This window comes from Polyodon spathula, chromosome 6 (assembly GCF_017654505.1).
Source record: "Polyodon spathula isolate WHYD16114869_AA chromosome 6, ASM1765450v1, whole genome shotgun sequence".
NCBI lineage: Eukaryota > Metazoa > Chordata > Actinopteri > Acipenseriformes > Polyodontidae > Polyodon > Polyodon spathula.
In genome coordinates this window covers 4490451-4513681 of record NC_054539.1, presented here as the reverse complement: position 1 = coordinate 4513681, position 23231 = coordinate 4490451, and the positions used below count along the sequence as shown (strand labels likewise).

General features: G+C 36.3%; 1 protein-coding gene across 2 annotated transcripts in view; it reads left to right on the top strand.

The window, feature by feature from the left end:
* The first annotated feature begins 2915 nt into the window (after window positions 1–2915).
* LOC121316710 (proteasome activator complex subunit 4-like) overlaps window positions 2916–23231 on the top strand; it is a 54967-nt gene continuing 34651 nt past the window's right edge. For both annotated transcript variants that reach the window (XM_041251806.1, XM_041251805.1), the window contains exons 1-7: window positions 2916–3510; window positions 10581–10721; window positions 12359–12475; window positions 17945–17989; window positions 18826–18975; window positions 19306–19369; window positions 20747–20821. In XM_041251806.1, the coding sequence (XP_041107740.1) occupies window positions 3314–3510; window positions 10581–10721; window positions 12359–12475; window positions 17945–17989; window positions 18826–18975; window positions 19306–19369; window positions 20747–20821 (789 nt within the window). In that variant the 5' untranslated portion in view covers window positions 2916–3313. The remainder of the gene's footprint in view (window positions 3511–10580; window positions 10722–12358; window positions 12476–17944; window positions 17990–18825; window positions 18976–19305; window positions 19370–20746; window positions 20822–23231) is intronic.

Below are 23231 nucleotides of genomic sequence, written 5' to 3'. Positions count from 1 at the left end.
AACAACTCTGTACAGCTTAAAGGCATAACTTACAGTGCAAATCAAGAAGGAAGAAATACTTACATCTGATACTCAAAGAAATAAAATATTCAATATTCGCCTTGGCAGCACCAGAACCTGGAGGAACGCCGGAAGCTCACTTGGGACAAACCATATAAAAACCAAAAGACCCTCATCCCAAATAGTTAGAAAAGCATGTACAGAAGCTGGATTACTGTATGGAAAGATGCAGTGCATTCACTCAGGAACCGTAATTGCACACTGTTGTTGGAAACTGCATCTTTAAAAAAATAAACATTACAATAATAAAAAAAGCTACATTCAATTGACAAGCAGGAACTTCCTGTTGCTTGGTCCTAATTCATTTTCAAGCTGACAGGGAACTAAAAGTCAGTTGTGGTTCCTTATCGCCATTAATTATGTTTTAAAAGTAAGTCATTAAGTCACAACATTTTATATAAAAAAGACTGCACGTACAGAACACCCTGGGCAGTGTGTTATCAACAGAACACAGCACTGCCATCACCATTTTAAATTTATAACAGTTTCGCACAGTACCACCAGAGGGAACTAGTGCACCATAGTGCAAAGAACAAAGTAACCGTGGAAATCTGTGTAATATTCTCTAGATTGTCAGCTGAGCACCTATCAAACCTGCAGCTTTTACGGGTGTTAACCTTCATTACGGGTGTAAGGTCACGACAGAAATCACGTGTTTAGTGAGTATTCTGCAACTATCTAGGAGATATATATAGGAGAGCAAATGTCCTACGGTATCCTAAATACAACGTCAAAGTTTAGAAACTGAGATTCTAAGACGGTTCTGTGCTTCTCTTTATTGTAAACAACGGTATGTTGCAAATAACTAATATATATACTAATATATATATATATATATATATATATATATATATATATATATATATATATATATATATATATATAATAGATGGGCTTCAGTGAGTTTATATATATATATATATTATATATATATATATATATATATCTATAATATATATATATATATATCCTCTGGAACACCCCGCCACAAGACATAATTGACCAATCATTTATTTCTGCAGCTCCCCAATTTCTCAAATTATAAGTTAGACTACTTGTGATGACAATAAACTGAAACTTTTTTTGAAGTGTTTTCATGTTTTGTGTTTTAATGGTAATTGTATTGTATTTCCATATACCAGAAAACATAATTGGCAAAATAGTGGTGGGTAAGTTTTTGTTTGAAAAACAAAATTACATCTAAAAAACACGGCTTGTTAACTAAAGCTGTGTCTTGTTTATTAATGTGTTTATCTTGGAATTTGAATTTGTATACAGCTTAACCTTTTTTGTTAAAACGTTCTGGTCAGACACAATTCAACTTATAAATTAAATAAATTAAATTAATAAATAAATTAATTAATAAATAATGCATTCCCGGTGTACGTGGAATCTGAGTCACAAGGGACATCACTTGGTGCTCACCGGTGCAGGGAATTTAACAGCAATGAATCAACATAGCTGAGAGTAACAATAGAAAGGTTGCGGCGAGCTCTAAAATGCATAAAGCAGCTAGCCCGCAACTGTAAATATGTATTATTATTATTATTATTATTATTATTATTATTATTAGCAGACGCCCTTACCCAGGTAGACTTACAGTTGTATACAAATATACATAAAGAATTACAGTACAATTAAGAGCAAGATACAAAATACAATGACTTCAGTCCTAATAAGAGCAAGTACAAGTACAGGTGATAGTGGGCAGTTCAAGAGCAGATAAGTGTTGATAGTTACATCTGGGTTAGATACGAGTGCAGGTGAAATACAACATACTATAGACTGGGTTAAGTGCAGGATTAAATACAGTAAAATAGATTGGAGATAAGTGCAGTAAAAAGGCAGAGTGCTATATTGTCCAGGAGGAAAGAGTTTTACAGGAATTGTCTGAAGAGGTGTGTCTTCGGCGCTGGAAGGTGATCAGGGACATCCATAGGAAACACTTTCAAATACAGTTGTATTTTCAAATACAGTTCACCCACTTTTTGCAAATTTGTAACATTTTTTTGAAGTATGAAATTATAAATAACATATACGATTTTATATATATGTGTGTATGTGTGTGTTCTCTCGCTCATAGCGAATTCCTGTACGTAACCAGCTCAGTCGGCTACTCTGTCTGGATAGGTTGGCAAATGTGATATTGTTTATCAATATGTTTATTAGCGCTATTATATATTTATTAAAAATACACAACTCCATACCCATTTTCAAAAGTTTTTGCGTCTCTGAATCTACAGTTACATTGATAAGAGTATCTCCGTACAAGACAAACTTCCATAGTGGGAGCGGCCATTTTGGTTTTGCTGCAGTTCACCGACTCTCAACCCGGGTGAGTCAGCTGCTTCAGCGGTGACACCCCTGTGAATTTAACAACAGGTCGTTGAGCAACTCCTTGTGAATTTAACAACGGTTTGGTGAATCCGCATTACATCGGTGGATTTAACAACGCGCCCAACGCTGTTTTAGGAACACTAGCACATTTGGCTTCATCCACTTTACAGGCGCCACTAAAACGAATTGCATTATTTAGATTCTAGTTCAAGTACAGCTATTACAACGATACGAAGTTTCACTGACATACACACTAATGTACTTAACTGAACTAGAGTTTCTCTTTTTTTTCTCTCTCAATCTAGATTTTTTTTTCCTGTGATGTTATATTAGCGCCTAGATCTGTTCAGAAACTTTGAATACACCTACTGTTTTTTCACCACTGGGCCTTATTCAGTATTGAATGGTCGTTAGCGTACAAACAGCACAGTTACAAATAACATCCCTAATTGAACAGGAAATAAACTGAAACTGCAAAAAAGAAGTACATCCGCATGACGATCAAAATAGTAGAAAAACAAGATATACTGGATGTCCTGTCCAGGCTTGTGTACTGTACACCATTAGAAGATAATCTACAATTAGTTTGACCGCTCCGTTTGAATATTGAGAGAATAACAAACTTTGCATCTATTATGAATAAAAATAGGCTTCAGTAAATTAAACCGAGTAGTCCTGACGGTTTTATTTGTTCTACACAGGAAGTGATGAAAAAGCGAGAGAGAGAGTGTGTGTGTATGTGACTGCGGAGGTCAGATAGAGATCCCAGCTGCTGACACACTTTGCATCGTCATCATCAGATTAATGAAATGTCATGGAGAGCCGACTCGCTAAGATCTTAAAATACTAGGGGATATGCAGTAGAGATAAAGTGAGAGAAAAAAACAAGCTGCAAATCCGAATCAAAAACTATAATATGAACACAGACGAGTTTCGGGGATTAGGTTTTGTCCCTCAGAAAGAGACAGTCTACAACAAACTCTTACCTTACTCGGACAAATTAGACGAGGAATCCAATGACATTTTGGCTAAAATCAAAGCTAACCTGGGCCGGGCTGTCCAGCTCAGGGAGTTATGGCCAGGGGTATTGTTCTGGACCAGGAAACTTTCTACGTAAGTGGTGCATTTTGTCTCGACCTTATGTTTCTATTAGTAATTCTTTGTTTTGAATGTGTAGCTCAGCTAATGCCGCTTGTCGTGACACGGTGAGTGGGCCTACGCCTGTTTGTGCGGAGTGTGTAAGCAGGCCTTGTTGTAATAAACAAGTCAGCAACTCAAAAAAATAATTCACTGGCTTTTCGCGAAAAGTGGTGAAGTCGACACATACGTTTTTTTATTTTTTATTTTTTTAACTGTTTGAAATTATACATAAAGCGCGGTTTAACATGGGTTTCTGTGCAAGTAAGGGTTATTGTTATAAAGTTATACCGGTGTGAAATTAATTTACAGTGTCTTTATTATCAGTAACTAACTTTAAGATGTTTTTTAAACGTAAGCAAACATATTTTAATTACAAAAACTATAATCGACGATGTCTATTCTTACTCCTTTTTTAATTTTTTTCGAAACCTCGTAAATCTGTTGGGTAACGTGGCGTTTAACGTACACTTACTGATGGTTCAGACTTTAACAAAAATTTATAATTGCGAGGAAAATTACGATTTAAGCTAAATGCTTCCTCCTAACAGGCCTATATATACATTAATTTTAAATTAAGCCATTAATCATGGTGGGGGGATCCAAACGGACTGAACGTGTCTTAGTCATTTCTAACCGAATTTCAGACTAACATGTATCTACTGGCCTAGTTTATTCTACCCTAACATAAACTGACTATGTAGGTTAAATTTAAAGGGAGGTTTTGCCTGGACAGCTGGGGATTATATATATATATATATAGATATATATATATATATATATATGAAAAAAATGATCGATGGTTTGTAAATGTTTATTGTAAAAATCATTAAGTGAATCCCCAATTTGTTGTTAAAAATAAGTAGAAGATTACATTTTGTAATACTTGCGTTAAACTATATTGCCATCTAATAACATAAGCATATTTTACGTTTTAAACAGTGTTAATTAGTGGATATTCTAATATTAGTAGCTGCTGTACATGCTTTATAAATAACAAGGTTTGTGTGGATAGAATTACATTTTGGAACAGCAAGAACTTATACAGTTTTCGGTTTCCCAGAGGACTTGATCAGAAATAGTGTTCTTGTTATGACATGAGTACAGTAGCCATGCTAAGGGCAGCATGAACAGATTTGTAAATGGTTACACTTAAGTTTTTTGCTCTTCAGCATTTTGATACAGCTGGGTGGCAGAGGACTGTTCTAATGCGTTGAGTGAATAGTAAGAAAGTCAGTGTTGGGCTAGCACTGGTCATTCTCAACAGATCTTTTACTGTACTTGAAATATATCCAGTATGCTGCAATATATCAATTTCTCTGTCCTGAGATTTGAGCTTTACTGGGAAATCAAGTGCTGGTTGGCAAAGTTGAAAAGTCACATTCTCACATGATATGAATGGAAAGAAGACTGCGTCATGCTTTGAGACACTCAAAGCTTGGTAAAGACAAATCGAAGGAAAGTTGGGTTATCATAACCCTGGTTCCCTGAAATAGAACTGTAACCATTACCTAATGGGTGTCTACCTCCTAAAGACCCTGAAACCTGAATAGATATCAAAGATGCACAAAGTGCCTGTGACAGTCATGCCCGCCACTGAGGATATATAAGGACTGTACGTACAAGTCACAGCATCATTTCATCTGCAAGCCTGCTGCAGTTATGGATGCAGCAACTTTGAAAGTTAATGATTACATTTCTATTTCAGGGTACCAGGGTTATGATAATGTTGGGCACCTGATTTTCCATTCTTGGGAATGGCAAATTCCGTTTTTCAAAATGACCAATTTTGGTTTTACCAATTTATTAAGAATTAACAATGTAATTTGAACATAACATTTTTACATTAAAAATTGATTTAATTAATAAGTGCTTGATATACTGTAGTTTTCAGGAATAATCTTTATGAAAGCAATCCACTAGTAACAATGTACTGTAGGTCAGTCAACTAATAAAGGTGTACTGAAAAAACAGCTTATTGCTGGCATTACAATATACTACAATATAATATATACTAGTCGAAAACAAGGGGCATTGTTAGAAAAATATACAATTATCATAAAATTACAAATTAAATACAATGCCCAGGACGCTTGTCTTTCCCATCTGTAGTTTGATCTGAAACAACCGCTATACTTGCTGTAAATCTCCTTGCATGTGTTTCTCGTATTCCCTGGACGGATAGTTGCTTTAGTTAGAGCAGGGCTCTTAAACTAGTTTTTTTTTTAAAATTGAAGGGGGCCAGATTGGGGGAAAAAAAAAACTTAGCAATATGCAGACCAGGGTATTTTACTCTGTTTTGCACATTTTTAAGCAATAATAAATATTACATGACTTAACCCTTAGCGGTGCATTTATTCAGCGCTTGTTAGGCGAGTCAGGTCCAATTTATTTTTACATACTTTATTTTACATGCTCTGTTTTAAAAAAATAAATTAAAAAAAATCAGAGTAAAACAGGTTTAAGGCATTGAATTAAAAAAGGACACTTAGTACTGCATCTCCAGCCAAGCCCCAACCCTTGTTCGCTGTATTTTTCACATATCTTTGTAAACGTGCATACTGATAAATCCTCTCCTGATCACTTGTTTTATCACCAGACTCCTCAGTAATGCGATCCAAGTCATCATTCTATTATTATAACATCTCAAAAAGCTCTGCAAATGTCTGTGATATTCTTTGAGCGCTGGATGCGGAAGCAGCTATCTTCTTTGTTTATGTCTGTGTTATCTCTGGTGCATTGGGCTATCAGATACACCCTTTTTTTTCGGCTTCATTCGGCTCCTATCGGTCGCACTCGGCCATTAAAAGGTTTCCTCTGTTTTTTTGTGCTTTACGGGTCTGACATAGGACCACAAAGGGTTAATGTTCATATATTGAACAAGACTTGCACATTTTACCATATGAATAGTACTTTAGTAATAGAACAGTGTGAGTATTTAAGAGTATCATTGCAATTACAATATCAATCATTAAAATGTATGTGACCTATTAATAGTATAACTGTTAAGAAGAGATCACTGCTTCCACTTTTGAGCTTCTAAATACTGTGCCCTCTGGATACATATTTCCAAAAGCTCCTTGTTTGGTTTCAAAATGCCTTTTCATATTGTATTCCTTAACTACTGACACCCATTCATTGCATATTAAACACACTGGCTTTGCATTTGATGCAGTTGGTAAAATAAATAAGTATTTATTGGTCCACTCATTGTTGAATCTACAATTGTCACCATTTTCAATAGCTATAGAGAGCCATGTTATAGCAACACAAAAAAAAAAAGATAAAAAAAAAATCACTTTGAGTACTGAGTATTAAGGAGCTAAATAAATAAGAAATAAGTTATAAAACAATGTTTCACCTCAAACACCGTGTCGTTTCCTTATGTTGAGCGGGTGACAGAGTAACAGATTTGCGATAACTAAATAAATGAATACATAAATTCAAGTGACGATCTTTTTTTTTTTTTTTTTCCCCCCAGGTACTTTTCTGTACATATTCCAAAATGATTCCACAGAATAGAACTCCCAAAACAGCTAGTTGTTTTTTTTTTTAAACAACTCGACTCACACAGCACGCAGGCAGCGCCGCAACGGAGACAGACAATCCACCATTCCACAAAACCACCTGTTTTCACGTTAACCAGTGATCCAAATAAAGATACAAAAACTTTTTATACAAGAATCATCGCTGGCCTTCTGGATGGTGTTTTCAAAGCAGCCCATTTTTTTTATAGAAGAATAACAGCGGTAGTGTTTGCAGAATTTTTCTTTTTTTCTTTTTATATATAAACAGTGGAGTTGCAAAGCAGAATTCCATTCCCAGTGCCTAATTCTGCGATTCCGTCTGTGATTCCGCGGTCGTGGAAAATCAGTAGCCCTAATAATAACGTAATGTTCCCTGTCAAGTATGAAATGTAACCATTACCTAATGGGTGAGTATACCCAAGCCGTCGCAAGGCAATATTGCAGAATGACTGGAATGCTACAAGGCTAAGCCAAAGACTACCTTATGCGTTACCATTAGGAACCCCAGTAACAAGTAGCTGGGTCTAGAAAATTGAGGGAGTCACCTCTATATCTATGCTGTAAGGGTTTTGTGGATCCATGACATTCAGTCTGGGGAGTAGCCCACACCGCTAAATTGCAAATGTCTTTGACACATGCACCCTGGAATAAAGCCCACGAAGTTGCCATGCCTCTGGTGGAATGGACAGTGAGCTTTTCTGGCGCTCATAGGCAGTCTTGACTATGTCCATTATCCATTTGCCGAGCCTCTGTTTAGACAGGGCTCGACCATGGGATTTCTCTCCATAACAGAAAAAAAACTGTTCGGACTGCCTCAAACTTTTTGTCCTATCGACAGAGTACACTAGTGCCCACGCATGGCAGAGCGTATGGATGCCGAGATATTTTTCAGCTAAAAAGCCTGACTGGTATGAACCGTAACCTTTGTCCTGTCTTCTGCAAAAACGAAGCAGGCTTTCACAATTGAAAATGCCTGCATCTCACTTGCCTGCTTTGCGGAGGTGATTGCAAGCAAGAAAGCCGCTTTGAGCGATTAAAGCTTTCAGCTCAGCTGAATGCAAAGGCTCAAATGGAGACTTCATAAGTGCATCAAGCACCATGTTAGGCCTCCAGTGAGGAATAATATCCTTTATAGGCTACCAAGCTCCTTTTAAGAAATTGGCTCACCAGTAAGTGAGTAAGTCATGACATGGCAAGCTGCAATATCTGCCAGATAGACCTTTAACCCTTGTCGGACATCATCAAAAAGAAGTCAAGCACAGGAATATCACAGACATTTTTAGATGGACTGTGAAAAAATACTTTTAAACCACTGTGTGAAAATAAATTGGACCTAATGAGCCTGACAGGCGCTGAATAAATGGACAGCAAAGGGTTAACTTAGAGGTTGATTTCCTCTTGTCAACACAGGTCCTGCAAAAATTGGAGTATAACTGCCATGTGGCAGGTCGTGAGGTCAAAACCCAGAGACAGGCACCACGTCTGAAAGACGCCCCACTTCTACCCCTACTGGGAATGTGTAGACGCTGCTCTAGCATTTTGCGGGGTGTCGGTGACCCTACTGGAGAGACCCAGATGGCTTAAATGCAGCCATTCAGGGGCCCAACCCTGAGCTGTAGGTTTGATGGGTTGGGATGCCATAAGGTCCCCCATGCCTGATTGAGCAGATAGTGGTGTTTGGACAGTCTCCACGGTTGGTTGCTCAGGAGCTGCATCAGGCTGAAAACCGGAGCCTCCTGGGCCAAAAAGGGGCTACCATGAGCACCTTGGCCCTGTCCTGCCTGATTTTCTCCATTCACCGCGAGAGCTTTGCGAGTGATGGAAAGGCATATGGTGTGTCAAGGTATGCATCAGCGTGTCTCCAGCTTCTGTTATGAAGACACTGTCACTAGGTGGCCACGGTTCAATGTGGGTTGAAAAACCCAGCTGTTGAACCAGACTTGGAGAGGGCACATGCAGATTAGACCCAATGGAAGGGTCTGGGAAGCTGCTGCCATCAAGCCCAGAAGTCTGTGGTTCGTCACTACTGTAAGCGCTCTGTTGATCTGAATCAGCTCCAAACAGAAGGCTATTCTCCACACTCTGTCGTCTGAAGAGTAGACAGCATGGGCCTCGAGTCCAAGCACACTCCCTGGTAGGAGGCTGTCTGTGAAGGTGTGAGCTGGGTCTTTGCACGATTCACCTGTTCGCAAGTACCTCCTGTGCTCTGGCAAAGCTCCGCCTTGAGCGCAGTACCTTAGATCTTAGATTTTCAGCATAGAATGTAGTGCTTTGTCATTGTTGTCGTCTAACTTGCTTTCTTATTCTCTATGTGTTTATGGTATTATGGCATTGACTCGTACATGATAATGCGAATTGCAGCAAAACTTTAATAATACTATCACATCATCCTCATAGATAATCAGATTTCTTTTAGCTCTGTCGCACTGAAACATTGCCTTTTTTTTTTCTTCGTTGGTACAACCGCCATGTTAAGTTTCAGCAGGGACATGAAGTGAAGTCTCATGATGAATAAACTTGAAAAAAAAAAATGCATGTGGTATGTCTTCAGTTACACTTAAATGTGTATTTTCGACTAATGTGACGATTACATTTTACCAGTTTTTACCATTCTGAAATGGTTGTTTAAAAGGGAAATAAAATAAACTGTCAGTCTGAGTATTGTGATTTTTATTTGTTTACCAGAATATTTATACTTCTAAGTAATGCAGAAAGATTGTGCTTCTCTGATTTTAGTATGCAGTTATACGACAAGTTAAAAACTCTAAAGTTCATGAGCAGCACCGAGCAGACCCCTGCTTCACTCACCCTATAGATTCGCTGGTGCCTGAGCGAGCTCTACACTAATTAAATAAATGCCATCTTTCTAGCCAGCCAATGGAATCATTCATATTTTCCATTTTCTGTGCCTAGCTTCTCCACCAACATTCCAGTCTCACACTTTATTATTCTTCAGCTCCAAATAATCCACCGTGGTCTCCTTTGCAGCATGATGGTTTTCTTTTTAAAAAGACAATGTTTCCCTGTTTAATTTAGCAAATCTATATATTGTCGAGGCATTGAGCAAAGCAAAACTGTGGAATACATTATCATCAAGGCTTACATTTTACTTGGCAACTGAAGGCTCCATTTTCCTCTTCCCCATGAAAACTAACCACTTGTGCCACAGCTGTTATTGGAGAGAATCGGAATCCCTTCTATAAATGCAAGGGAATTACTGCACAGGCTCATTTCATTGCAACATGTTTTGTACCCTTGTTAATTAAATGATCAATTTTGTGCAGTGTTGTGGTTGCACTGTAAACATAATTTGGTGTAAAAAGCAACCTGTAATAACACATTTCAATTCAATCACACTTTTTGGAGGGAATCATTTCACAAAATTTAAATTGAACATCTTGTGGGTGTTTTTAATATGGGTTAAGCTAACTTTCTAATTTTCCAAAGTATATCCAAGTACGGTAAACCCTATAGCAAATGTAGGAATTGCTTGTCCTTACTTATTGTTTCTTCTTGCAGGTACATACGACTATATGGAAGAAAGTTCAGCAAAGAGGATCATGTACTGTTCATTAAGTTGCTGTATGAGCTAGTGACCATTCCTAAACTGGAGATTAGTATGATGCAAGGATTTGCACGTCTGTTGATCAGTTTGCTAAAGTAAGTATAATTTAATGTCCCGGAGGGTAGGCTACTTGACAGATGAGGAAGAGCATGTCATGTCACCTACAATCTAATCCAGAACGACTGACTGTAGTTCCAACACCCTAAATCCTTGAATGTTGCTGTGGAGCATGCACAGGAGTGTGAGTGTATGTTCAGAAGTCTATAAAACATTTAGGCTGATTCATTTAGAAGGTAAGGATTACTGAAAGCACTGAGTATAATTCATGGTACTGTATTTGTACACAGTGCTTTTGGACATATCGGTAATGGAACCTCATTGTTAAGTAGTTCCGGTCTATTTTGAAGTGCCTTACATTTAACTTTATATTTTGTATATTCTTAAATGTCATCCATGTTCCTAATTTTAAATGTCTTACTTGTTCAATATTCTATTGTGTGGTCTGTATGATTCTGTATTGCTTATTCTTAAATAATTATTTGTCATGCTTCTAAAAGTTATCAAGCAATAAACAGTTCAGAAAAATGCTGATTGTGTTGCACTGAAGCTCGTAGGTGAAGCATTGTGCTCTGAAGCTGGTGCAACACTGATATGCTTCCCCCTCACTTCTGAAAGTCTGCTTTGAAGCATGGCAAACAGTGATCTAAGCAGAAAAAAACATCAGTTACACATAACAGGTACACATGAAATGCTGATGAAATACAGATGAACTAAACACATTCCATTGAGGTTGACAGCTCTCAGCTGTAATCTTGTGGAGAAAATAAACAATCAAACCTCTTTCCAAACTGCAGCTTTAAATAAAGTGATGATATAGTAATCGAAAATAACAAACTGTATTAAGGTACATACTGTATATCCTGGATTGAGTTACATTTACTCTTCAGACTCCTGACACACAAAGCATATTGAGCAATATGCCCCATTTCTCTAAATTTATTGGTCTGTTTCAATTACGGTTGAGTCAGTTTTTTTTTTTTCCTTTTTATGAGTCAGCATTAAAGTAGATTGTTCTTGTAATTTATTTTCATTGTCAACATCCTCACAACAGTTTACACTTAACTTTAAAGTCTGTTTCAAAGCTCTTTTCAAAATGGCAGCTCTAGTAACAGGGGTTTGAGATCTGTCCTTTAAATCACTGCAGGATTAAAAAAAAAAAAAAAGTTTGACTTTTCTGTTCTGTACCACATCATGGATTGTTATTGCCGTGCTATCTGTTTGACAATATGGACAATAATCCTTACACTGTCGGTGCTCTGGAGCGGCCATTTTGAAAAGAGCTTTGAAACAAAGTTATAAGTGTAAACTGTTATCAGGATATTAACAATGAAAAGAAAAATTACAAGTACCTTATTTAAACAGTTGTAGCAACACGTGGGAACGTGTAATGGTGTATTTTTTCAGAACCCTGTTACCTGCTCTTTAAGGGTTTGACTATTTAGCTTGTTCTGCAGCTCGATGCCAGGGTTTGTAGATTAACTGAAGGACAAGGAGACGAATCACCAGGACCTTAGAATCTTTTTATTTTTACCAGCCACAAAACCAATATGCAGTATATAGGGACAGCACATATGCTTAATCCAGCAATGGACACGGTTTACCAGGTGTGTGAAGCATGATTTGTAGTGTAATCTTCATAAATGTACTCATTACTGTACACTTTTTTTTGAAGGAAAAAAGAACTTCTTTCAAGAGAAGATTTGGAATTGCCTTGGTTGCCCCTATATGAATTGTTGGAGAGAATCCTCTACTCTAAAACGGAACACCTTGGGCTCAATTGGTTTCCTAAGTATGTGAAGTGCATGCTGTTGTTCTAACACTTTCTTAGATTAAATCAGTTGATGCATTCTGAAGCATGCTGGTTTGTTTAAATATTTTGTTCCATATAAAATAAGCAACTTCTAATGTTTGCTGCAAGCAGATTGTTTACATTGTCTCATTGAAAAGACAGCATTGCAAAATGTGTGTGTGTAATTCTCAATGGGCTAAAGTACTGGTTTGTTTTGTAGTATTTTGGCAACAAAACTACGATTCTCGTAAAAATTCTGTCTATGTATGTGTGTCCTTATTTTCTGCCTTGTGGTGGGTGCTCTCAGGTGTCTTTACTCCCCGTGCCTCTTTCCATTAAGACACTCTTTAAGAAATGCACCCTTTATGTATCCTATAAATACAGTATGTACTGAATTGATAAAAAGATAAGGCAACATTCTCCACCCCCTTCATGCTGTGGATGTACAGTGCGATCTGTTCTCGTATGGTGTTTTCAGAACATTGTGTTTTAATTTCAAGTTATTATACATAACAAATTCACAGACGGTGACAAGCTGTCAGTATTTTGTGCTTATTAAACACTGTTTAGTGGTTTCTATTTATTTATTAAATTGTATATTCTTGGTTTTAATCACAGACACAAGCTATGCCCCCCCCCCCCCCATGCTATTTTATGTTTTTTTTTCTTTCAAATTAATTTCCAACCGACCAGTTTCATCTGCCCTTAAAACCTTTGTGCTAAATATTTTACATAGTTGGTAAGGATAATTTTCACTTCTTGGGGAAAGTCTGTGTTTTTTTGCATGCATTCCTAATGCCTAAAAACGCAGCAGACCCCACTCAGCTATAACAATTTCCCTCCTAATAAAACAAATGTTAACATAACGCCCATATTTGAGAATGTCGCACTGCAGTTGTAATTATTTGTTCATTTATTTATTTTATTGTGTTTTAAAGTGGCCCGAAACTGGGGTAGTTTCTGAGAAATTTGCACACTGCTAACTGCTTTGAGTATTAAAATATTTTCCTAATGAAGCTACTGTTTCAGTAAGGTGGAAATCTGTGTAAAAACTATTTGGAAGTAAATTAGAAATTACATTTATGCTGAAAATATTGAAATACTACTTTTCAGAATATTAAATTATAAAATAATGATCAGTGTTCTAAAATATCCATAACATTTGCTTCAAAATGATCGTTCCTGTTGAAGGTTAAGTTAAATATGGCCCTGAATGTGCTGTGTTGCATTGGTTGAGTTAGTTTTGATACAAGTGCATAACATGGTCAGATTGTATAACTTTACATTGTCATATGGTTGGTTTAAATATTTGAAGTGAGTTTTGTTTGGTACTTTTTTTCTAATAAAGTAAACCATGTATGTAGACATGGACTTTATAACCAAATATGTTAAAGCATTTCAAATGTTGCTACTGGGTCAGTCCAACTTGGCTGTACTAAACCCTTGGGAGGTTCCCTTCATGTGTTGGTGATGATACAGGCTTGTGGTTTAGAGAAATGTGCCATGGCTTGCCCTAGACACAGATTTGTTTGCAAGAATTTTTACTGTGGCTTTCCAAAAAAAAAAAAAAAAAAAAAAAAAAAAAAAAAAAATATAATAATATATATATATATATATATATATATATATATATATATATAATATTTGTGTATATAATGTAAATAAATACAAGTAATACACACGGGTTCACATTTATTTATTTATTGCATTTATATAGCACTTTTTATTAAAAAGTATTAGAAAGCACTGTATAGTACATAGCAGAGAAAAAGAACAAACCACAGTACATTTGTATAGCATGTCATACATACAACATACAACTGCCACAATTAGACCATTTAAATAACAGTATACACATAATACAAAACTTTTATCATTATGTTCTCACGCGAGTACCAGCAGAAATGGTTTGGTACTCTCCAAAATTAGGGGTCATCATTGAAATCACTGGCCTGTTCTAGGCAGATTCACAGTTGTGCCATATTCTCTCAATTTTTTAATAATGGACTTTACTGTGCTCTGGGGGATAGTCAATGCCTTGGAAATGTTCTTAAATCATACCCGTGATTGGTGCTTTGAAGAACCTTATTCCGGATTTGCTGTGAATGTTCCTTCGTCTTGATGTAGTATTTGTTAGGAAACTAACCAACTGTGGGACCTCCCAGACACAGGTGTATTTAACATGAAATCATGTGAAATACCTTAATTGCACACAGGTGGACTCCATTCAACTATTTATGTGACTTCTAAAGACAATGGTTGCACCAGAGCTTATTTAGGTGTGTCATAGCAAAGGGGGTGAATACTTATGTAATGATTTATTTTCTGTTTTATATTTGTAATTAATTTAGAACAATTTGTAGATTTTATTTTTCACTTTGACATTATGGACTTTTTTGTGTTAATCAATGGCAAAATCTCCTAATTTAAATCCATTTTGATTCCATGTTGTAAAGCAGTAAAATGTGGAAAAGTCCAAGGTGGGTGAATACTTTTGAGAGCCACTGCTATAAAAACACATATCTACATCCATGGCAGTCCAAGGGGTGGAAAATCCTTCCATTCTAGAGCAATATGTTCAACAACAATAACTACTGTAATCGGCAGGGAAGGGGTTAAGTTTCCCTGCCAAAAGACACGTGAGAATACACACTTGGGTGTTTAATTGTTTGTTAATGGTTTTAATTGTTTTATTATTAGTTATCCCCTGCACCTGGTGTTAATTGTAAATTACAGCCAGGTTCAGGGTATTTAAAGAAAGCAGCCAGTGTGCTCGAAGCTGTAGTGTAAAGAGCCCGGTTGTGAGTTTGTGCAACCGTCAAAAAGGTACTGTGTGTGAACCTTGGTGTGTGGTTTGTTTAACCGATAAACAGCCTAGCTGTTCAGTGGTAGGTAGGGTAATCGTTTTTGTGTAGTTAGTGCTCGATTAGAGCTAGGTGTTATTTTATGTTTGGTTACTATATGTTCTCGTGATTATTAAAAATAGCGCGCAAGCGCTTAAAAACTACATACAACTTCATACGAACAGCTCAGTTTAACTACGACTTAAATCTTCTTTATAATCTTTCCAAAACACATACTGTTCGTTTGATGGAAGTGCTTGATTTCCTCTCCCCATAGACTACCAATGTTCTAGGTAATGGGATCCTATTGGTTTTCTATGGGCAGCATAGAACATGAGTGTAATGCTCAGGTTGGGTCCTGTTACATGTAACACAGGAAGTGAATTGTATTGTTTTCTGGCAGGAAGAATTGGTTTCATCAGAGACAAAGTGAACGTTTACATCTACATTGAACAGGCTTGTATAATCCAGTGTTTTGTGACTGCTTGAATGTAACTTACCAAAACTAGCTTTTAAAAGAATGTGGTTCAGAAGTGAGCATGGAGGAGCTAGAGCTCTCATTAAATGGTCCCCACAGAAACCTTTGAGGGAATCGAATCCCTGCAATGTTGCTTCATTGTAATTCTACTCCATGCAAGGAGTAATTAACGTGTTTGAGTGGACAAATACCAAAGCTTGTAAGGCTAAGGTACTATATAATATAATTAGTATATAATATATAATTAGGGCTTCTGATTTCCGGTTTAAACTGGTAGACAGACAGACAGACAGACAGACAGATAGATATCTCAAATGACATCTGTATGTAGCCCATAGACACCGAAACGTAGTGGGAATGGATACTCAATTCACGTTGACCACTCCTTTCCCATTTAAAAAAAAAAAAAAATAATAAAAAATTTTTACCCAGTGCTGCTGGACAGTGTCCCTTCTTCCTGGCTTGTATGTCATTGATTCACTCTGAATATATTAAACCCACCCCAGCTACTGAGTGGCAGCACATGGCTGCATTTTAATTGGAGACTCCACTTGCTAGATTTAAAATGAGATTACAACCAGGAATGGAGGCTTGATCTCTGGATTTAAAGCTGTATTACAGTTAAGATACAGAGTTTTAAAACAGAATTGCAAATTAGGGCGAAATGTAAAAAAAAATGCCTACACACAAAAACCCCAGAAGAATACGCCAGTGACCATAACGATTTAGTTATGGAAAACAGCAAAGGAATGAAGGCCCAAGTTAAGTGTTTAAGTACTGTCGAGTTACAAAAATAATGGTCAAGCATTTTGGAAAGTAACCAAATAATTTCATACAGTATATAAATAGCGAAAACCCGAAAACAAAAAAAACTGATTTACATAAAACTCAAATAGTTAAAAATAAGAACCAAAAAGAACCAAGCTTACATGTCAAATTAGCCATACTGCATATTTTTGTTGGCTAGCACTAGAATTTGAAGTCCACGGGTTTGCTGTGTAGTATTTAAGGAAATTTACTATATGTCCATTTATATTCCAGTGTAATTTGAATGGCTATGCACACACTTACAGAGTTGATGTAAGTTAGGTTTGTTTATGTTTGACATGTAAACTATGCAATTATATATATATATAAATAAATATTGGAAATAATATTTTTTTGTTTAAGATTACAGGTCATGCATTTGGTAAGTCCATAAAATTGAAGTACCCGTACTGCTAGTTTGTATGAGGTAAAATAACCCAGAGCCAAATCAGAATGAGTTATTTTGTTATTTAATTTCTGCCAGCCTTGAGAGACAGTAGTTCATAAATATTCTGAGGTCTCCACACACCGGACGCGATGCGATTTGACCTGCGTTAAAATGGTACTTTTGCCTGGACACTATCTTTCACAGCAGTGGAGACAGGCACGCAGTATATACAGATAATAAAAATATTGAATAGGTAATAGTTTTCAGAATACTTATTTCAGTAAACGAATCATACACACCAGCTATATCCAGTCCCCTGGAAATGGACTGCCAGATGTTCTCCCTCATTGCGGTGTCTTTATTATTTTTGTGTCCTTTGTTGTACAGCTCTGGGTGTTTTGATACTGCAAGAATCTTATTTTCTTCTGCCATTGTTTACTGAAGGTGCGCAAAGGAAGCTGTTCATCGTTGGTCAGTTTATTAGGTGCTGCATGACAAAATCATAAAAAATAGACACCAATCCTATTGTTTTCACATGGTTTCAGTGTCACCCGTTGCATCACGGGCAGTGTGAACGGCATGTATCAAGTTTTTTTTTTTTTTGTTGTGGTGCAGTGTGTCATACGGAACATTCGCTTGTCGTATCCATTGTGTAGAGGCCTTAACGCTTACATAATTTCTCATATTTGCAAATATGTGAATATAGCTAAAAGTAGAATAAGTATATGTTTATCTTTGAGGGATATTGTTTTGGGGGGGGGGGCATCTCTGGTTCAAATTCAGTCAGTGAGAGTTCAGTGAAGCATCAATCCCAGGGATTAGAATTGAATGGAAGTGCTAGATTATGCTATGATGGACACAGATGGTGTCTAATTGAATCAGGCACTTGTGCCCATCGACTAACAACAGTACAGTATCATCATGTGTGTTTTTATGTTTTTCTTCCCCTCTAGCTCTGTTGAAAACATTTTGAAAACCCTGGTCAAAAGCTGTAGACCGTAAGTATATAAATGATGTTCCCTGAAACTGACCAGAATGCTGTACAGGGACTATAAACAATCCCTTTTAAAGCATCTCTATCTCAATTAGCAACGCAACAGGATCATTAAGGGGGCATCCTCAATTTCTGCAATCCGTTTAAGATCTGGCTTTTTTTTTTTTTTATTGACAGCATGTACAACCATGTAACAAACTAATTTATCCCTGTTTGAATAGATATTTGGATTTTCACTTAGCATCCTAAACAATGGGTTTATTGATGCTAGACTCATCAGTAAAACTCATGGTGCATTCCATGAAAAATGTATTTTTGCCCTAGAACCAAAACACCCAGCATGCAGTATTTACTGTAAAAAATAAAATGTGGCTAGTACTTTTACTGATTGTAAGTAAGTAAATTGCAAGTGGTTATGTAGAGTTTTAGTCAGCCTAGAGCTTAATTAGGCGAGCCAGATAGGAAGATGTTCTAAAACCTGAAGTAGTTAACATGAGGGCACCTATTTCCAACCCTCATATTTTATATTCATTGTTTAGTTCCTTTTTGCTTGTCACGCACATATAGTACATAGTTCATCTCATTAAGCAATTTTAAGATGTCTCTCTTTGCGTTTGCTTCTGTGCCAGATCAATACAGTCATTAAGTATACAGTACATTTAACATTAAGACCTTCCAACTTTGTCTGGCAAGTATTAATACTGTATATGTGTTAGTGAAATTTGGTCCATAGTTACAGTACATGGTACTGGTTATCCATTTTGAAATAACTTATTTAATCAACTCTATTTTTATTTTTCTGTGGAAATTAAAGTAAAATGCTGTGTTTTCTCCATGCAGGTATTTCCCAGAAGATGCTACAAAGGAGATGCTGCGAGAGTGGCGGCCTTTGCTGTGTCCTTTTGACGTCACCATGCAGAAAGCCATCAGTTATTTTGAACTGTTCCTGCCCACCACCTTGCCACCTGCGCTTCACCAGAAAGGATTCAAGTCAGTGTTCTATGCACATTTTGTCTTGAAGTACTGTGTGTTTTTTAAGCTTTATAAATTCACACATTTTTGTATTTGTAATTATGTAAAGTGTCTATATGATAGATTGAGATATGTTTAGCTTTTGTTTTTGACCAACCATGATAGCACTTTCTTTCTCTTTTTATCTCCTTTACGTTTCTGACATGTCAAACTCCAATTGGAGAAAAATATATATATATATATATATATATATATATATATATATATATATATATATATATATATATATATATATATATACTATATATATATATATATAATATTATTTTTTTGCAATTCGATTTACAGGCTATGGTTTGATGAGCTAATGGGACTTTGGGTCTCTGTTCAAAACCTTCCTGGGTGGGAGGGGGTAAGTAGATATACATTGTGTATTACATTTCTTTTTAGCAATCCTGTTTCTTTAAATTTCTATAATTGTACACCTGAAGAAGAGATTTTTGAGGACTTTAATATTTGAGTTTGTATATAACAGTTAAGCCAATAAACAGGTAAATAAGAAATCAGATATGAAGAGATACTATCTTTTGATTTTCTGCAAAACCACCATTTTGCAGAAAATCGTGGATTAACAGTAAGTGTAATAAATCTTTCTAATGAGTTTTTTTGTTCTGTTTGTCTGTTTGTTTTTTGACTATTGCCACCAACGCATTAGTGAAGTTAGAAAGAATAAATGCCTCAGGTGAGGCATTCCAGTATTCGCTACCTATTCTAGCCTTCTCTCTCTTTTGTATTTTGTCTGTGTATTGTAAGTCATTGTAAGCAAAACACGAAAGCGTCCCCATTAGTGTCCAGTTGTGGTTTTGTACTTGCAGTATAACATCATATTGTCACCTGTTTTATACAGAGAAGTATAGATGGCAAGCAGTGTATTATCAATGTTTCATTCCATTTAGGAGATTGGGTAGTGAATTCATTTAGGAATCCCAATCAGTTCCCTGAGATGTATACATACACTTAGTACAGTGGTAGAGAGAGTGATACATGTTGGTTACATATATAGTAGATCCACTAAAAGCAGTCTTGCTTCTTTTCAACATTTATTTTTCAGGACTTCACAAAATACTTTAATAAATCACCTCACCTTATGGAGTATGCATTTGACTGGGGTTCTTCATTGGAAGTTGGAACACAGTGAAACATGTTAATTTAGGTTTTTCCACTTTCAGTTTGGGTCGTTTCTGACCAGATGAACTGACAACAAGTCATGATTGAGTGGGATGCAGATACTTGTATCCAAAAGCAGCAATAGACAAGGGACAGGTTTGACTTTGCTATGATTTTCCTTAGCTTGAACATCTTCTCCTTGTGCACATTTAGTAAGCTGCTGCTCAAAAGGAAAGAATACATTGAAAATCAGCAAAGCCCCAAGTCAAATTTGAGAGAGAGCAAGAGCAAACGGGAGAGCAGTATTTTGTAAGCTGTTAAAAAATAACTGTTGGAAAGGAGCATGCCTAGGTAAAGGATGAATTTTTGTTTCATACGGTGATACAGTTTAACATATTATAATAATTAATAGTGTGGATATATAACCATAACACAAAAAAAAAAAAAAAAAACTTTTATAAAAAAAGGTTTAGTTAAACCTTACAAAATTCAGATTTGCTAAGCTTTTTGTATTTTTTTACCCCTCTTATAAATCCAACTAAATGCAAAATCTAAAATTGAAACCAAATAACATAGCTTAATTCATGAAGTGTTTTTATTTATTTATTTATTTTCTCCACAGCATCTGGTAAACCTATTTGCACGTTTGGCCAGTGATAACATTGGGTATTTAGATTGGGATCCCTATGTCGATAAGGTAAGTATTATAGTTATTTTTTTATTTAAATTTTTATAATTGTTTAATATTGATTGGACAAAAGTGCAAATATTATAACAACCATTATATGTAAGATCGACTGGCAGAGTCTTGTTTAAACTGTATTTGAGGAGTGTGTTTTCTCTGCTGTTTCAAAACGGATTGGAGCGGCATTTCATGTGCTGCGTGTCCGTGTGACAGGTAATTGTTTTGTCTGCGTTTCGTGAAAATCTGTGCGGTAATTTTTAAGTTACAGAATTGCTAAAAAAAAAAATAATTGTTTTGACAAATTAATCAGTAGAGGTTTTTTTGCGCTACAGTAACTCAGAAACAGCTGCATGTTTAAACACCATGTCAGACATGCGGATAGTACTCCTTAACTAGGAGTTCTTTTTTTGGAACTGACAAAATAAAGTATTAGCGAGTTATTAATTTTTCTTCGTATGCACAGTATTAATGTTTATTCATAAGTGTTTTTTTGTTTTTTTTTAATTTAGTAGTCACCAATTTTTTACCCTGTTTTTCTCCCCAATTTTTGTAATGCCCAATTATTATTTGAAACACGGTTCACCTCTTGCAACCCCCTGCCGACTCGGGAAACGTAGGCTGGAACACGCGTCCTCCGAAACGTGCTTCTGCCAATCCGTCATTTTTCGCACTACGTATGCACAGCGAGGCCGCCAGACCTATAGTGCCGGAGAACAACACAGATCAGGCATGTCCACTGTAGAACTGCAGACGACCTGTCAGCCACAGAGGTCGCTGGTGCGCAGTGAACCATGGATTCCCCTATCCACCGAAGCCCCACTTACCCAGGCAGCGCTCGGCCAAATATTTGTCAGTTTAATATCTGTGGGTAATTTTAATTTGAATTCCTTAGATCACATGTTTATGACTTTATTTTATTATTTTTATTTATTTATTTATTTATCTATCGATTTATTTATTGGTTCCAAACTGGTTCCCTGATGAGGTACCAAGGTTGACAGTGCTATCTTCAGTGGGGGACTTCACAAGTTGATGTAGCAACAAATGAAATTGTACCTCTTAAATATTTACAACCAAGATGTTTGTCAGTATATATTTAGCTTATATGTAATATATACACTTTAAACCTAAGATGTATATACTCTTCAAATAAAATAAATGCAAAGGTGTTTGAGTATACTTTTTATAGCATTATTCTGGCAGTTTGCATAGTAAAATAGTGTTCCAAGGACCTTAACCTGTACAGAAATCATTAAGACATTCAATAAAGTCACTTTCAGAGGTCAAATAAAGTTCAAGGTCAACATAAATCAGTAACTGGTATGCCCACCATTGGCATCGATGACGACCTGACGACATGTGCCCATGTATCGAATCAGAGCCAGGATAACATGCCGGGGAATGGCAACCCACTCTTGCTCAAGTGCCTGGAAAAGTCCTTGTAACGTCTGTGGCTCGGGGTGACGTCGTCTCACGTGTTGATCAAGCTCGTCCCACAAATACTTAATGGGGTTCAGATCTGGTGATAGAGACGGCCATGGAAATATTGCAACAGCAAATGCTGTTAATTTTGGGAATATCCACGTGTTTTGGCGTATGTCATCCATTGTCGATACTGATAATGTGACAATCTGTCAGCAAAACGTGTAAATAAAACAGAGATTGAAGAAAAAATGTCTGCTATGCGTTTCTTTTTTTTTTTTTTTGAAGGGTATATATTTGTAATTCTCGTATATTGCGCACAATACGTATTACAAACAGTATAATGTGCATGATAATTAATATTACCAAATGTTTGAGGGTTTATTTCTGAACACAAAAATCACATAATAAATTGCTCACAAGCTATTATGGATTTGAAGCATTTGACTCGTCATTTATGTTCAGAACCCTCCTTCCTTGTGAACTGTGGTGCACAGTGCATACAGTATAGTTGTGAATACATTAAGGTAGTTGCATTTGAACAAAAAAAAGTAAATGCAGTGCTTAAGTGTTTTTCTAAAAAGGGGGGCTACTATCTCGTGCACACGACTTACTATCTCGTCAGCACAAGATATAGTAAGTCGTGTGCACGAGATAGTTTTTACAACATGTACCTTTAGAGGTTCCGTACATTGCTATGCCACATATACATCAAATTTATTTTCCACCATATCAAACACATGTTTTTGTGTCCTTCATAAACCAAACCAAAAAATCCCCCCCCCCCAGAAAAAAAGAAAAAAGCTAAAATGGTTATGACAGTTGTAAATATTTGTACACTTGGAAAAGTACACAATAAATAACTTGTCTCACTCCAGATGTGTTAATAATCCAACTGTTCTAATTAGCTTTTCCAATTCACATGTCATTCTATGACAACATGTAAACAACCATGGTTCTGGTTTTAGACCTCACCTGACTACACATGTTGTCTGAAGTG